The sequence below is a fragment of the Enhydra lutris genome, unplaced genomic scaffold (assembly GCF_002288905.1).
Source record: "Enhydra lutris kenyoni isolate GAN:26980312 unplaced genomic scaffold, ASM228890v2 scaffoldscaffold9, whole genome shotgun sequence".
NCBI classification, from domain to species: Eukaryota; Metazoa; Chordata; class Mammalia; order Carnivora; family Mustelidae; genus Enhydra; species Enhydra lutris.
Window position 1 is genome coordinate 65,225,310 of NW_019154093.1, and position 18,453 is coordinate 65,243,762.

Consider the following 18,453-nt stretch of genomic DNA (forward strand, 5'->3'; position numbering starts at 1 on the left):
CTGAGACCATGACCTGAGCTGAAATCAAGAATTGGCCATTTAACGGACTGAGCCACCCAGACGCCTTGGCCGCAGGACTTTCTGATGGCCTTGCCAGTCTGACGGAGCCTGCACTGCAGCTCAGGCAGTTCCCACACCACTTTCTCTTCCTCTCTCCCTCGCTTGAGCCAGACTTGTGACACAGTCTGACCACTCTCCCAGACTCCAGGCATCCACCCTCTTTGCCTACCTCTCCCATCTTCTCTCTCAGAGTCATTCTCTTAATAAAATCTAGTACTTTCCACCCATCTTGCCGATTGTTTACTCAGAAGACTCCAACAGAATCATCTACTTACCTACTCTGTTTTGCTTGCTTATTATGTTTATCTTTCATTACCTACCAGAAGAGAAGTTCCAGAGAGCAGGAATTTTGCTCATCCTTGTATCCCAGACACCTAGCACAGTGTGTGACACATCATAGGTACTCAATAAGTATGTACAGAATAAATGCATAACAAATGCCTTTAAAATATGAGCAATTAGGAGTATTATCAACTAAATAAATGAATAAATACATAATGGTACCAACAGTTGTCACAACTCTGCTCCCTCCTAAATTCCCTGGTCTTATTTTATCCAATCCTCCCCTACACTAGAAGACCTTTGGGTTTTCCCACAGCAGAAATGAGATTTGAGTGGTAAATTGTTTTTAGGAAATATCCAGACTAATAATTGGATAACTGCCCATCTGTTCCAGGCTACAAATAGGCAATTCCGGCTGAGATATTCATCACTACTTCTCCCTTGTATTTAATTTCATCCAGGACCTACACAAACAAAATCAAAAATTCTGAGGGTTTGATTTTTTTAAGCACAAGTATCCATCCAATAGTCACCAGATTTGGCCCATGCCTAATCAATTCTCCACTTCTCTAGTTTCTCAAACCATCTCTTTTGAGTATGTATGAACAAGGACAGGCTACTCTCAATGATGATTTCAGACTCTTGACACTGATGGGTTTCACTCTGCTGTTGGGTAGCTCCACATGACAATATGGAAAAATCTTTTCTCTCTAGGGCCACTAAATTACTGTAGAGATTCCCAAGGAGTTCTCCCTAAGGGGTTTGCTTCCAGATGTAAGTGTTCTGGAAGCTAGATGGAAGAACAGGCTGGGGGTCCAACTCTTTCTCATAAAGACTGATTCAGCCTTCAGCCTGTGTCTTCCTCTGACCCATTTCTTGGGTAGGCCTTGATGAACGGCTATCATGAAGTCTGTCAGCCAGTCTTGGGTTTGCCATTATTGCTAGGCAGCAAATTAAAGCTCTGAGCCTCAGTTTCCTCATTTGTAAAGTAAGGATAATAGCATCTATCTCCCAGCACCTTGTATGGTATTTAGTATGTGGAGTATTTCTCTATAGAGAGTATTCAACAAAGATTAGCTATTATTATTACGATCAACAGTGTGTAGGAAATTAAACCACATGGTCACTGTCTGGCTTGTCCCTTTAACGTGTTCAGCTGAATGCTGATCCGAAGGTGCTTGATAACATCCAAACACAGAATAACGAGGTAGATGGTAATTATGGTTTACTGCAAAAAATTTAATCAAAGAAATCAAAGAGGAAAGAAAACAAGATCAATGGTAAAGCTTCCAGCCTCTGCTAAGCGTTTCACTGGGCTTGGCTTTCTTTTTCTAAAGGGCAAGGGAACACCCATATAATGTCAGACTACATGAGTTACAGAATGTCTGGCCACACTTTCAAAGGCTCACCCCTCTCTCTTGCACCACTGGTGAGGTCCAAATGGGCACCTTCCTGAAAGCCCAGAGTGTCATTTCTGAATAAGGTCCGAGAAAGAATGGCATCCCGCGGCAATCCAAGACAAGAAATAACCAAGGGTGGTACCTTACGTTTAAATCACAACCAATGCTGTTCAGTGGGCCGAGCGTCACCTTAACCCCTTTGATTTCTCCCTGACCTCAAGTCTCCAAAATTTGAAAGCAACTGCTCAAGTGGGAGCAGGAGGGAGAGGGAAGGGCGACCTGAGGTAAATTTGCCCCCATACTCAGTTCTGAGATAAACACAGAATTTATTACATTGCCTGAAGCCAGTCAGAGGAAGAAAGGCAAGCGAGTGGCTTGCCCCAGTCAGTCCAGGCAAGGCTCTGTCTCTGCAAACTCGGGAGGAGGGTGCAGGTAAACTTTGGACACACACACACAGACCCACACACACCCAGAGATGGCCGTGTGTCGCTAGAGCACAGGCCGATGACACCCTCCGCCTCCGGGCTCCCTGTGCCACTCCTGGAAAATAATGAGTTGGGTAAGGAACAGTTAATGAGAAAATGTGCCTTGCTAACTGTGCACATTACAACAAAGAGCTGGCAGCTCCTGAAGGAAAAGGGCTGGTGCGGCTGCCGTTCAGACTTGTCAGTCAGTTCTCGCCAGCAGCCTCAGGGTCTGCCTCCCCAGCACACTCTCATTACATGTGTCTGTCTGGCCGGCTCTGGACATCTGCTCAGAGACGCTCCTGCCGCCTCGGGGGTTTCTGCCTTCCTCCACGGGGGCCAAGGGCTTTCTCGCTGTCACCCCCCGCCTCTCCCCCAGGAGGCTCCTGCTTTATGGTAGCTTGGGACTTCCTGCCCCTGTCTGTCTGCCCTTGACTTCCAGCATGGAAGAAGCCGAGCTGGTGAAGGAAAGACTTCAGGCCATCACAGTAAGTCTGTGTCCAGTTATCACTCGGGGAGGTGGTTGCTGAGGGGAAGGGCAGACGCGCTGCTGGTGCCCTGGCCGCCGAGCCCCTGTGAGTGGAAAAACAGAACTGTCACCCTTCGTGGACGCGGCTCTGGTGCTCTCTTAACCCCTGTGACCCTCTGTCATTCTCGGGCTTCAGAACCTGCGGGCAGGGCAGTGGTCTGTATTTTCGCCAAACTGTGCCGGCCGGCCTTCTTAAAGAGCAATCTGAAGCTTGGGAGGCAGTTCGGTTCACTGTCATGTACCTTCTCAGTACCTTAAAAAGGCAGTTTCTCTTCCAGTGGGTATTTGCCAGACAGGGGATTAAAAAGCAGATCCTCAACTTGGAGACTTTTTAAAGCAAGGAATACACCCAAAAGTTAAATTCTTTGAAATGGGGGAGAGAGGAAGAATAAAACAAACAACTTGAAACTTTTTATCTGTCATGAGGTAGTATGTTCCAGAGAGCCTAGCAGAATCAGAATGAATGTCATTGTACTTAATTAAACTAAGCTTTAAACAAGAGAAAAGTAGGTAAAAGCACGTATCAGATTCATTCTTAGAGATCAGTTTTCAGCAGAGTCACAAACAGAGTAAGATCTTGATAAAGGAATGCAATGCATGCAATGCTGAGGATTTGGAAAATATCTCCTTAATACCGGGAAGGAAAATAGTGTATTTTTTATGTCTGTTCTGGGAAAGAATCGAAGCAAGAAATAAACTACTTTCCTTAAGTGACCTGGCTTTTTTTTTTTTTTAATTTTCTGAAATCCTGTATTTGGCAGTAACCTGGAAATCTGTGGCACAGTCAGTTACAATTAGCTACAATTTGTGATATAATTTTCTAAAAACTTGGAAGTACAGATCCCAATTTCTCAGCATTTTCTGCCACTGAAACTAGCTGTCAGGAAGAAATGAGTACTTTTTAAAAACTGATGTTAAATCAGGATGGGTAGGAGGATATTATTCTCTGCTCTTCCAGTTCCCAGAGCATAAATAATAAGGCTAATCCAAATTTAGCATTTTTATTAAATGGATACAATGTCTTAGTGTCACCCAAAAAGGATTCAAGAAGTTGAAGCATTTTCTCAGCCAATAGTAAGGAACCAGAAGTCCAGACGTCCACCAATAAGGTTGGCCCTTTTCCATAAGACAATGCTTTTGAAATGTCTAGCTTCTAATTAGTACATTTCCCTTTCTTCAGAAAACTTTGCTTTGGAACTATTGTTTGTTTTGTTTTGTTCTTTTTTGTGTGTGTCTTTAAAGTCAGCCACCGTTTCAGCTGTCAGGCTTTAAAGGGACAGGAACTGGGCCCTGCTCTGTTGTTTTTGGCATGGGCTTTTTGCATTACAGCTGTTGTCTAAAGGTTACTTTATTACACTGTGTGAGTTGTGTGGGCACAAACTCAGCCTTTGCTTCTACCTCCCAAATTACTAAACTATATCATGTAGCTGGGGAAATACACAAGCCCGTTGTTCCCCATTTTCCTTCTTGAACTATAGCACAGCCTTATTGAAGCCCGCGTTCCCTCCAGAGCACCTTTTAACTCCCACTGAGGCAGCACGTGGTCTGAAGCTGTGAGTGCCTACAGTTATTCAGGAAAACCAGGAATTTGCACTGAGGGTTCCAAATGAAAATAGAGGTAGAACAAGAGGCATCACGCCTTCCAAGCAGGCAAGAGAGTAAGTACGTTCCTCAGTATACTGGTGTGTGCTTTTTCTGATGATTAACACACACGCGCGCACACGCGCGCACACACACACACACACACACATACACACCTACTTTTTGAATTATTCCATTAGCCTGAACATAGCCCATTAGAAGGAATTAAGCAAATCTCTAAAGTAAGATCACAAAGTAATTCTACCTTGGAAGTAAATTGTTTATATGAAGATTACGGAGGTTGAGGGGGGCGATTGGAAAAAAAAGTTTATGGGAATAAATTCATACTAGCCTCCACCTAACTAGGCAAAACCCAGTCCCATTTGTCACAACCTAGAGGGGAAAATAGAGCAGTGGTGTGTCCATGGAAACAACACATCCACCTCCTGCTAGACACCCCGGGACACACCAGCTTTCCCCACCCTTGTTTTACCAGGAAGCCACCTCAGCACTGCCCCATCCCCCCTGGGAAAATGAAAACATACAGTATCCAGAAAATTCGCTAGGACTGTTTCACTTTGGGAAATACTTAACATTTTCAAAATCTCCGACCTAAACTAAAATTCAGACACAGTCTTCTCATTTTAACTGTTTTCTTCCTATTTCCTTTCACTGAAACAATGTTTGTATGCATAAGGAACAAAATCGTAAGACTTTTCCAATGTACCCAAACACAGCAATTCACAGACTTTGGTAGGGAAAGGGAAAAAACAAAAACAAAAAACCTTTTTACATTCTCAGATCTATTTGATTTTTATATTAAAATTTGTTCCTCCATTTCCTCACTGTGAAACGAGATGTTCTTCACCGTACATTTATTCCACCTGGTTTTGAGTGTCCAAACAGTCATTATTTCCACTGCAAGGAGTTGAAAAACACAAATGTCTATGCCTATAACTTGACAGAACCAAGTGCCCGCCTGTCCTCTTATTCCTCTAAAAAAAAAATAAATAAATAAATAGATTAAGCATAGTAAATAGGTGGAATGTGGCAATTAGGCTCTCAGATTGAAAACTAATACTATAATTGTGTCCTTCACTTCTCCTATCAGTAAATTGAATTTTAGATTGTCAGAAGTCTTCTCAAAAACTCAAAGAGAATAAAGAAAAAATTATGGAAAGTACACAGAAACAATTGTTTAAAAACCAGTATATCAGTCTGGGTATGTCAAATATGGATTCTATTTTATACACGTACTCTCACGTTCTTCCTTCATTACTTTGTCCGTGTACCAACCCTTCCTTCACTGAGTTAATCATCAAAGTATCTCTTAGCCAAAGAGTCCAGTTTTCAGCTGTAACTCAAAAACAGGACTGCTTCAAACTGATTAGATGAAAAGTTTATTGAGGCTTTTTTCAAGTTAGTACATATTTTAACAAATAGCCAGTTTTTATACAAAAGAAGAGCTATTGAAGTAGACTAGTAATTTGAATTTCACTTTTAATATTACTGGGATAGAGGACACTAATATTTCCAGCATCCTCAGGAAAAGTGAGATGAAGGACTGACAGTTATCCCAACAGAACTCCTCTCTGGCAGGAAACTTGGCCCACAGCAAAACCAGTGAAAGACCCAGACGAATTCCTTCCAGAAAGAGAGAGATCCCCTCCCTTAGGAGTAGTAATATTCCATATGTTCTCAACATCCTACTCTGCAAGGAATGCATTATCTTATCTCCATTCCTACCATGACCTTAGAAAATACAGTTCCTAAATAACATGGGGACACTCAGACTGGAAAAATCCTAGACCTTAAACTGGCTAGAGATCATAAAAATAGCACTGTTTAGGGGCTGACCCTGGAAGAATTCTGAGAACGAGAATCAATTTTTCAGAGAACAGACCCAGCTGGGGAGTGAAGAGATAAGAATAAAGCGAACATTTTAATTCTCATCAAGGTTTATCTGTAATTGTTAGGAATGTGTGCTATCAACCCGTCTCCTCATTCCTTTATTCAATTAATGGTGATCGAGCACCTACTATGAGCCAGGCCTTATGTATTTAAAGGAAAGGAAGGGAAATAAGGGAAATCAGGAGTAGGGAGTGGGCTGTGGATCACAGTGACGTTGGCAGGATGGGCCTCACAGAGGGGGTGACATGTAAGCATAGATGTGAAGGAGGTGAGCTCTGTCACAATTTAGACAACAGAACTAATCACAACAATAAGCACCTGCCTAGAACTGACTCCATTTGGAAGGGAGCCATATGAAGTCCTGACACTGGAATTTGAGCAACGAAGCCAAATTTGCCGGCCAAAGCTGCTCGTGACGCAAAATAATAAGGAGCTCTCACATTTCCCCAGATCCACTCCCTATTTCTTTCCACTTCTAAGGAATTTTTTCTAGACTTGTAAACATGGGAACTTGGGTGGTAGAAATTTCCTTGCATAAAACAGAAATCCACCCAATACGAAGACCAACATTAAAACAAGAACACACACACACACAGGTTCTAGTTAATTCGTTAGCATGCAGAGCCTGTCACCAGACACCACACTTCATCCCATTCCTTTTTTGTCGATATCTGGGATCTTCTAGCAGTTAATAAGACAGTTGACGGCCTCAAAGCAGGACCTGCTACATGACTTATGGGGTCAGTACACAAGGAAAATGTGGGGACCCTTGTTCAAAAAGCACTCAAAATATCAACGTGGCAACAGCACAGCATTAAATGAAGTGCTGGGCCCTTCTCGGCATGGTGCCAAGTTACCCCAGAAACCAGTCCTACTTCTGCTTCCTGGGCCCACCATATACATTTCTCCCCCATTCATTCTGCCTGTCAGACAGGAGAGTAAAAACGAGAGCAAGCCTCCTGGCTCTTTCCTGAAGATAAACCCTTACGTGTGTTTGGATCATTGCCTCATTTAGAGTTCTAAGGACTTCTTAAAATCATAATGGCTAAAAGAACGCAAGAGGCACCGTTGTTCCGAAGTACCTCGTGGTTAAGACAAAGTTACAGGAAGGAATTCAAATTTGTCTTGGGCATCTAAAGACAGTCCCATAACAATGGTACATGGAGACGCAGGAATCTCCTCAGTAAAGAAGTCCAGTGCGAGGATTCGAACAATCAAGCCTCGGCCCAATTTTCCACAGAGCCATACTGAGATTGCATGTTTCTTCCAGAGAGGGAAAGGTTGCTTCAAACAAAATGTGCTGTACCACATTTCTTTGCCAAACATAATAGCCCACCCACAAAGAGGGCATGTGACGAGGTATAATAATTTTGATAGTTATTAAGGAAACTGCTTTTTGATAACAGGGCGAGGTTTTTCCAGCGTGCTACAGAATGATAATGCTGCTTTGCAAAGACTTCTCCGAACAAGGATCCCCAGGAACCTTCTGCATAGTACTGGATGGTTAAAAAACAAAAGCTGCTTCTTTACAAAACTCGGACTGAAGTAAATCAGAGTCTGAGCTCTGAAGTCTAACTAGAGTAGAAACAAGGGCCGCAGGGCTCTGGCTAAAACTCAAACAGGGCTTCCACTTCCTCATCCCCCGTCTCAAATGGCCTAGTTCTCTTAAAATAAAATATAAATCTTTTAACTTATGTCAGTGACAGTGATGTCATTTGGGGAAGAGACTCCCTTAAAATTCATTGCCTCCACAAGTCCCCTCACCAAGAAGTCTGTGGGATGTCTGCTTTCCTAAGACACCATATGAGCAGTTTGAGTGAGATCCAAACTTTTTTTTTTTATGTTTTTTATGGGTTTTTTTTTACGTTTTTTACAGGTTTTGTTTACGTTTTTTAAGTTTTTTTTTTTCCATAAAACCCCCAGCGACTGAGAGGACTCAGTCAAGCCCTTAGAGACATGGAACCAGGTTATTCTCTGAAGCTCTGAAAAGAACTCAAAACCGGTTCCTGTCCAAAGCACCACGTTTTCCATATGTAATTGTGTCTGTAATTGACATAGGGGTACAACATATTCAAATGAACTACCACTGTTATTCAAAATCGACCTATGCTCACAGATCTGGAACATAAAGGAAGTCTCTTAAGTGAAAGAATTACAAGATTAATAATGATAATAACAGCACCTATTGTCACATAACACTTAGACCTTAAAATATATATATTTTTATATATATATAGAACTTTCACATCCGTATCTCATTTGTCCAAATATCCTATGAGTATTTGTGAAAGCAGATGTCAGCGTTCCCATTTTGTAGGTGGAAAACCTAACACCATGAAAAGTTAAGGGATTAGTTAAATAGCACAAGTTGGGTCAATTCTTCTGCTTGTCACACTCTCTGGCCGCAACATCACAATAAATTCTAAGAAACATCAAAACCACAAACCTCACCCCATTTAGAACTTCCTCTGTGGCTCACTCTTAATAGAGTTTGAAGTGGAACAAAGAGAAGAATCTATAGAGGTTCTGCTTCACTTAACCGCATTTTCTAACCCAAACCAGTCTTTCAGTCCCTATAGTCTCCTCTGCTTTCCACAGTCCACAGGGGAGTAGAGGTGGGAAAAGAGAAAGTGATGCCATTTCAGAAGCATTTGTAATTGCTTCAACAGGGCTGGGATGGCACCATTTCCCAGAGCATCCCATACTCTGAGACTGTGACCTTCCCATCCACTTCCATTACACAAGGTCTCTTCCTTCCAGCCGGGATTTGCTAAGGCAGGGACATCACTGCATCTCACACAGCTCCCCAGCACTGAGCTCGGCACTAGCTGGAACACACACACACACACCTTTGTGAATGAGTAAATGAATGAAGACCATCAAGCTGAAAATATTTTTTTCACTAAAGCCAACAACAAAGTTCACCATCACCCCTTGAGTTTTGGGGGGCTTACCTTGTGTTTGTTCTTTATCTTTGTTTGTTTTGTCACTATTCATTAGAACAAACAGGAAAGGACAAAGGAATAAACGAGTAGCCCAACTGAGTTTCATTTCGAGATGTGTCAGAATTTGTTCTCTGCCTAGGAAAGAAGACTAAAGTTACTGAATAAAATAAGGTTTAGAAAATGTGTGCTTTTTCATTCACTTCATAAGATGTAGTGATAACCACATCCAATGCCCGTGGATAACTTCAGAATGAGGGTGTTTCAGAACTAGGATGCAGAAATAATCATAGAGCCAGGAGAAAACCTAGAGACTTCCCGCTCTAGATGAAGAAAACTTAGAGAACGTCCATATTCCCATCCTCACTATGCTATGCTCCAAAGATGCTCACCCAGCTTCTCCTCGAATGCTTCCAAAAGGTGTGTCCATACCTCACCCAATACCCTCTTCCATTTGAGAACAGCCCTCTGTGTTGAGTTCAGAATCTCATTTCCTTAAAATCTCACTCACCCATTCATCATGGCTCCAGCCACTGAAGCCATACGGCTTCATTTTCTTGATTTCAATCATTGCTCATATCACAGGCTCATTCCAGACACTCTGAAATGTCAGTGTCAGCCTTAAAATTGGGTGCTCAAAGCACTGACCCATACAGAGTGCTTAGTGCTATACCATCTTGTTTGGGGAGCTGTATTTCTAATGACAGGTTTGAGAAAAGATAAGGTGTGGTATAAAGAGCATCATCTGGGGCTCCTGGGTGGCTCAGTGGGTTAAGACTCTGCCTTCGGCTCAGGTCATGATCTCAGGGTCCTGGGATGAGTCCCATATCAGGCTCTCTGCTCAGCAGGGAGCCTGCTTCCCCTCCTTCTCTCTCTCTGCCTGCCTCTCTGCCTACTTGTGATCTCTTTCTCTGTCAAATAAATAAATAAAATCTTTAAAAAAAAAAAAAAGCATCATCTTTGGAGTACAGAAATTTAGGTTCAACACCAATTTCAATACTGGACCAACCATACCGTTTGGGGAAATTAATACACTCTAGTCCTTAGCTTCAGTGTCTGTAAATAAATAATTAAAATAAATTAAATAACCATTAACTTGAAAGTCAGTAGCCAGATACACAATGAATACACAAAAATCAGTAGCTTTCTGAAAAACAATAATTAGTCAGAAAATGTAATACAAAAATATCTCATTCCTAATAGCTAAAATTAAAAAATAACTGTTAAAAGCTGAAAAGAATCCTACTTAAGGAATGTGTAAGATTTATACGAAAAAACTTTTATACTCTTATACCCACTATGACAAGGAAATATGCAGAATTTATATAATGAAACTACTAAACAATATATGTGTTTGGGGAGGCACACCATTCCTTAAGGTGAAGCTCAAATACCAAAAATCCGTCATGTTTTTCCAAATTTGTTTTATGTTTAATGCAATTCCAAACAAAATCCTCAAAGGAAGCATTCTTTTTTTTATAAGACTATATTTATTTGACAGAGAGAGAGATCATAAGTAGACAGGCAGGCAGAGAGAGAGGGAGAAGCAGACTCCCCACTGAGCAGAGAGCCCAATGCAGGGCTCGATCCCAGGACCCTAAGACCACGACCTGAGCCGAAAGCAGAAGCATAACCCACTGAGCCACCCAGGCACCCCAAAGGAGGCATTCTTGTTCACTGCTGGTGGCAGCATGAAATTACTAAACAGGACAGTTTGGCAACTGGTAGAAGAAAAGTCAAAAATAATTTTATCCTCTGACCTAGAATTTTATTAACAAGGATCTTATACTAAAGAAAAATAAGAGATGCACTCACAGATGGAATCCTAAGGTGCTCACGACATAGCAAAGTCATTTCTTATAGTACAAAAGTAGAAGCAAACTCGTCTAAAAATAGGAATTTAGCTGAGTAAATAGAGTGCATATATGGATGTGTGTATACATATATAGTATAATATATGTGTGTATATTACATATAATGGAATAATATGAAGCCATTAAAAATAATTTAGAATACTATTTAATGACATATCATTGTGTTCATGATATATTAAAAAAAGGTCAGATTACTAAATATTTAAAATACACCTCCAATTTTATGTGAGCTATAACATATCATGCAGATATAAATCATATATAAGAGTATTGATCTCTGATTACCTCTGGATAATGATAGTTACTATTAGGAGTAACTTCTAAAATTCTACCAGGATACATGCTTTTGCTTGGTTATTTGGCTTTTTTTTTTTTTTTTTTTTGGATGGGGAGTAAGATGGATGGGGAATTGGTTGGGTTTTCAATTTCATTTCGAAAGGAATTTAACAAAATCACTCCAAAGTCCAAGTGGAAAAAAACAAAAACTATTGCTACTAATTAAGACATTTTAGACAAAAGCAATAAAGTTCAAAAACTTGACCAATAAAATGTTAATTTGTCTCATCGACACATTATCTAAACTATGTAATATTAATACCAAACCAACTATGCGGGTAACCTGGAACCAGACCCTAATATACATACAAAATTAGTAAATGATAAAAATTAACACTTTCTTAAAAAGTAGATCAATAGGAAAGAATCCTTTGATAGAGCTATAGATCAGCCAAAAATTTGGAAAAAAAATATTAGATCCTTGGCAGTTACCATAAATCAAAATAATTCAGCTAGATGGAAGAGGTTTTTTTAAAAAATCTTTAGGAGGGCGCCTGGGTGGCTGAGTGGGTTAAAGCCTCTGCCTTCGGCTCAGGTCATGGTCCCAGGGTCCCAGGGTCCTGGGATTGAGCCCCACATCGGGCTCTCTGCTCAGCAGGGAGCCTGCTTCCTCCTCTCTCTCTCTGCCTGCCTCTCTGCCTACTTGTGATCTCTATCTGTCAAATAAATAAATAAAATCTTAAAAAAAAATCTTTAGGAAACTGGAAGAAAATATAAATGGATAATTACTGTATCTCAGACGATAAAGATATTAAAGACATCAAGGTAATAGAGTAACATTTTCAGCACTTTTTTTTTTTAAGATTTTATTTACTTATTTGCCAGAGAGAAAGCACACACACAAGCAGGGGGAGTGCAGGCAGAGGGAGAAGCATACTCCTTGCCCAGCAGGGAGCCTGGTATGGCACTAGATCCCAGGGCTCTGGGATCATGACCTTAGCCCAAAGCAGACACTTAACCGACTGAGCTACCCAGGCAGCCCTTTTAATACTTCTAATAACACCAGAAGTAAAATTTAAATGCAATTAAAAAAATTACGTGCAACTAACATGACAAACAAAAGGTTATTATCCTTAATTCAAAGAGTTCTTACCCATTGATACGTAAATAATTAATGGGTTTTACAGAAGAATGGGTAGACATCACAAACAGGCAATTTAAAAAATAATTGATACAGATAGCTAAGAAAATTATGAATAATATTTCCCCACACTAATCTCAGAAATCTCATTAAGACATCAAAATGAGTTACTATTTGACCTATGCAAATTGCTAAAAGATCTTTTCCTTGCATATTCGTAATTAGTAAGGGTGAGGTGAAATATAGAAATATAAGTTAAAACGACTTTTCATTGAAGTCTTTTTAACAATCTGTATTTAGAATTTTTAAAACATCCCTATACCTAGGTAACTAACTTCTAGGGACCTATCTTGAGGAAATAATCAGAAAAAAGTGGTTCAAAATTTACATACAAGGAACTTTGTCACACAGCTACTCATTATAACAAAAGATACAAAGCAGCCTAAGGGGCAGAAAAAAATGAGAGACTGATTGAGCAAATAATGGTATTCTAAATAAAATTTAATATTTTTATTAATAAAATGTAATAACATGAGAAACGCTCATGACACAATATTAAGTACAAAAGATGGAACACAAACTGTGTATGGGCCCCCTCACGTGGTTTGCACGTGTGTTTGTGTAAGGATGCACATCTGTGGTTTGGGTATCCTGAAGAAAGAATGGAATAAAATGCATCAAAATGTGGACAGCAGTTAGTTCTAAAGCAGTGGGAGTACGAGGGATTCTTATATTTTTCTTTAAAGCTGTCTGGATTTTTTTAATCTTTTACAATTAACATATTATACAAAGTTCCATAGTTTACATTTGTTAAGAATAAAATTAATCATTAATTTAGGTCCAACATTCCTAATAGACAAGATATTTCGAAATCTTGATTTGGTCCTCTTTTATTTCACTGATTCCTAAAACTAGCCGACCTGGAGCAGTTTCTAACAATAAATCTTCCAGCACCCCCTGCTTCACCCTCAAAATTCTGAGTCAGAAAGTTACCTCAATACATTTATGTTTATTGGTTTATTGGGTTTAATTTTAGTGTTCTCTCTTTTTATGGGGCATTGGTTTTTTTTTTTTTAATGTTAATACAATCATTTCAACTATATTTTTTTTCTGTTTGAATTTACACAAATTTCTAAAAGAATAAAATAAGAAACTTTGTCCAAAGCCCTGCTAAAACCAAGGTATTGAATTTCCGTAATCTAGATATCTTCATTTCTCAATTTCTTCACCTACCTACTGGGGATAAACATGGTTCCTACTTCAAAAACATTTGGGGAAGATAAAATAAATTGATTCATTTAAGAGCTTTAAGTAGCTCCTGACTCATAAAAAGTTATCTGTAAATGTTAGTTATTGTTGTAACCACCATAATCATCATCTGCCCATCTAGAAAAATTAAGCAAAAGAAAGTTTTAAATGCTTCATTTTTAATAATCGAATGTTATCTCTTAGACATTGCTTGTCTAAATACAACATTGTTTAATAATTCATTCTACGACTTTGCCAGGGATTAACCAGTAAGTTCACCAATCTTTAAATATTCATAATTCCCCCATTGTCCCTCTTCCAAAAATTAGGACATTTGCTACTTTCGGTCTTTGAGACCTCTTCGCCCAAGTTTCCAAGGTTACTTGATAGTAATTTTCTGTTATGTTGGGGCACCTGGATGGCTCAGTCAGTTGAGTATCAGACTTTTGATTTCAGATCAGGTCATGTTCACAGGGTCATGAGATCAAGCCCCACACTGGGCTCTGTGCCAGGCGTGGAATGTGTTTAAAATTCTCACTGGCCCTTCCTCTGCACCCCCCACCCCTGCTTGCTCCCTCTCTAAAAATAACAAAAATAATACTAATAATTTTCTGTCATGTCTATAAATTTTCTACTCTCTGAAATGAACCCCATCAGAGTCTGAACAGCTCTGTCTTCAGTGTTCTATTTCTTCTTGTGCTTCAGTTTTCCTTTAAGCTTATTTGCTCTACCCTCTTCAGGGTTAGAATTATTCTCCTTAATCAAAAATGTGGAAGCAAAATAGAAATGGAATAGTTTTATTTTCGTCATGTTGCTATTATACTATGTATCTCAGCGCTTGTCCAATGATTACCTTTACCTTTTTGCTCTCAATATGACTTAAGTATACATAATTATTTATACACTCATGCTTTGTGTGCCCTCAATGTTTTTCACATGCTTCTCATCTTCACATCACCTCGGATTTGTTTTTTTACATTTATTTATACTATTACAAGTAGGTACCACTGGCTAATCTTCATTCTTGGTTTCATGAGCTCATTGGAGAGCTCCCAGTGATACCAAACTATTTGGTTTGTTTTGCTTATAGTAGCTCTCTTTTCTTTTTACCTGAGATCGTTTGTAATTGTGTAGCCATGTTTCCACTTGTAAACTGCCAGGCTTCGTGGCCTACCTTCTCTTTTGAAATGCTTGTCCCTTTTCCAATAATTTTTTAGGAAATTTTCAAGACTTTTAGAAGTCAAAGTTTCAGTGCACTCTAGTGAACCTCTAACTATGCTCAGGATTCTTTTCTGGGAATGTTGTGTTAGCACATCCCTTTCTTTCCATGTTACCATTATCTGCACATTGAAATTATAAGATACTCAGCTTCTAGCAGAATGAATCTGAAATGACTTAACTAATTGAATTAGACTAATTTGTCAAGTTCTATTATAATTTCTGATTGACTTTGAAATAAAATTCCATATGGATTCCCTTCCTCTTCTACCCCTTCAATGTAGGTGCTTCATGAAGGATCTGTCTGTAGCCCTCCTCTCTTTTCATAAATATGTCTCCGGTCGTGCTCTGACCATCTTCTGACGTCAGCTATCCCTTCTGAAACTCCCACATCTCTATCTGTGACCCCCACATCTCTCTCCAACCAATGTTTCAACTGCCCCCCAGATAACTCTATCTGGTTGTCCCAAAGACACCTCAAACTTGGTGTGAATCCATCATCTCCTCTATCAACCCCTCTTCCTTCTCCTGAATATCTTGCATCTGTTGACAATTCTGCCCTACCTAAACATAAAAGACTTTTACTCACATTTGACCCCTTCCTTTCCTGCATCCATATGTCACCAGTTGCCAAGTCCAACCAACTTTGACTCCTTGGTCTCTGACATACATACGCTCTCCTATCTCTTGCTCAAGTTTTCCTGGCCTAACTGATGATCCCCATTTGCACGGTCCTCCTTCAACATCTACTACCCAATTACACAAGATTAAACTTCTTAAAACATGGTTTTAACTCTACGAATCCTCTCCCTCTGAACACTTTTCATTTTTCTCTATCAGTACATAAGTAAATTCCAAACTCCTTGTCCTACCATTGAATATTTTCTGTTGAGGACTTATCTTCATCCTCTTATCCCTATTTTATTTTCCACTACCCATATGGCAACTTAGATTCCAGAATTGCTGTTCTAGAGAATGTACCAATTTTTTACCTCCAAGTCTTTGCTCACGTTGAGCCCTTGACTTGAGTGCCCTTTCTCCCCACTCCCCTGCTCCCCAGCAGCTATCCATACTCTTCACAAATGCTACATCAGAGCCTCTCCCAACCACATCATCTAGAAACAATTGGTCTCTATCTTCCCTCAACTCTCATAGAGCCTTCTCTTGTGTCTCAGGAAAGACATTTCTTTAAAGATTTTTTTAAATTTATTTATTTGATAGACAGAGATTACAAGTCGTCAGAGAGGCAGGCAGGGAGAGAGGAGGAAGCAGGCTCCCCACTAAGCAGAGATTCCGACACGGAGCTCCATCCCAGGACCCTGAGACCATGACCCAAGCCAAAGGCAGAGGCTTTAACCCACTGAGCCACCCAGGTGCCCCAGAAAAGACATTTCTTACCTTTTTTCCTAAATTATATAGTTACTTGGATGAGTGATTTTCTTTTTGTATAAGAGTGTAAGTTTCGGGGCGCCTGGGTGACTCAGTGGGTTAAGCCTTTGCGTTAGGCTCAGGTCATGGTCCCAGGGTCCTGGGATCGAGCCCCACATCAGGCTCTCTGCTCGGCAGGAAGACTGCTTCTCCCGCTCTCTCTGCCTGCCTCTCTGCCTACTTCTGCCTACTTGTGATTTCTCTCTCTGTCAAATAAATAAATAAATAATCTTAAAAAAAAAAAAAAGAGTGTAAGTTTCTTGATGAAAGAATCTACTTTTTTTTTTTTAAGATTTTATTTATTTACTTGACAGAGAGAGACAGCGAGAGAGGGAACACAAGCAGGGTGAGTGGGGGAGGGGGAAGCGGGCTTCCTGGCAACCAGGGAGCCTGATGTGGGGCTCGATCCTGGGATCATGACCTGAGCAGAAGGCAGATGCTTAATGACTGAGCCATCCAGGAGCCCCAAAAGTATCTACTACTGAAAAAATTTTAAATACTTCACAACTTCAAACATCACCCTGAACAGAGTGTTTGTACATAAATACCCCAGTATCGGATAAATTAATCATTAAATAACTTGGGATCAATCCTGTCTTCTTTACAGATTCAGGGATTCTGGAATATTAGCTCCTTGTTAATCTATAATATCTCTAAAATAGTCACACTCCTAAGTACGGTGCTTATTTTTATCAAGTACATGATTGCAATAATACTGGATTATGGGTGTTCACAATAGCTTTCTAGTTGCGCAAGATAAACTAATTTTCAACACAATCAAGAGGTAGGCTTATACAGAATCGGAATTTGTGGGTGTCGACTGCTAAAATATTCTAAGTCAGGCAGCTAAAAATCTATCTAGGCAACTGTTCATTAAATAGAAGTCTTCCTTAGTTGAACATTTAAAAAGTAAGCATCAATGTAAGTTATTCATAAGAGTTAACATTAATAAATATATGATGTGCCAGGTTATAACAGATGTCTATAGACATGCTCAAGCTCCTGGGGAAATTTTGGGAAGCAGATGGCATCCCACATCTATTTGTTTCATGATAATTTTGGAAGGAATTAGTGGGCTATGGTAACTTTTGGTATACTAGCAATAGAGCTAGATATGCAACTTAAGGTTGACTTATTTATTTTGTCTTAATAAAATTAAATTACTGCCATCTTATTTTTCAGTAATTCTTATAAGTCCCTATGAAATTTGGCAAAAGGATAATAATCTGCTATTGAATATTTTATGAGGAAAATGCTCTTCTATCTTAAAAGAGAATCATGCCTATAGCATTATGAATTATCTTCTTAATTACCAAGACTGACATAAGGGAGGCATCACGTTACCTCTGAGAGACAAAACATTGGTATTCCTTAGCAACCCTCTATAAGCCTTGTGTTGCCAAAACACTTCAGACGCCCTGCCTCTACCCACACAGCTTTCCTTCCCTTATTACCAACCCAAGATGAAACCAGCCCAAACTGGTTATTGAAAGGGGTGAGGAAGCCTTGCAAGGTTCAACATTGTCTCTTATACTTAAGGCACTCTTCTCTATGGGCTACCTGTGGCGTGAGGGAGATGATTACACACCAACACTAAATATGGAATGAAAAATGGGCTCCCTTCTAATGAGAGACCCCACTCCTGTTGCCAGCCAGAACTGGCCACAGTTCTTCATGATAGACAGGTCAGTGAGGGAAATTATAAGAAGCAGGACCAATTTCTCATTCAGGAAAATGGTGTGGTGAGTTGGCTAAGAGTGTGGAGGCTAAACTCAAATTGCCTGGATTCAAACCCTAGGTCAGCCACTTACTAGTTGCGGGATCTCAGACTAATTAGTTACTCAGTTAGTTAAACTTACATTTCCTCTCCTAAGAGCCAGAACTGGCCACAGTTCTTCATGATAGACAGGTCAGTGAGGGAAATTATAAGAAGCAGGACCAATTTCTCATTCAGGAAAATGGTGTGGTGAGTTGGCTAAGAGTGTGGAGGCTAAACTCAAATTGCCTGGATTCAAACCCTAGGTCAGCCACTTACTAGTTGCGGGATCTCAGACTAATTAGTTACTCAGTTAGTTAAACTTACATTTCCTCTCCTAAGA

General features: G+C 39.9%; 1 protein-coding gene across 1 annotated transcript in view; it reads left to right on the top strand.

The window, feature by feature from the left end:
* The first annotated feature begins 2,578 nt into the window (after positions 1–2,578).
* Positions 2,579–18,453, top strand: part of LOC111143299 (palmdelphin) — a 50,491-nt gene continuing 34,616 nt past the window's right edge. The window contains exon 1 of the mRNA XM_022496947.1: positions 2,579–2,694. Within this exon, the coding sequence (XP_022352655.1) occupies positions 2,650–2,694 (45 nt within the window). The 5' untranslated portion in view covers positions 2,579–2,649. The remainder of the gene's footprint in view (positions 2,695–18,453) is intronic.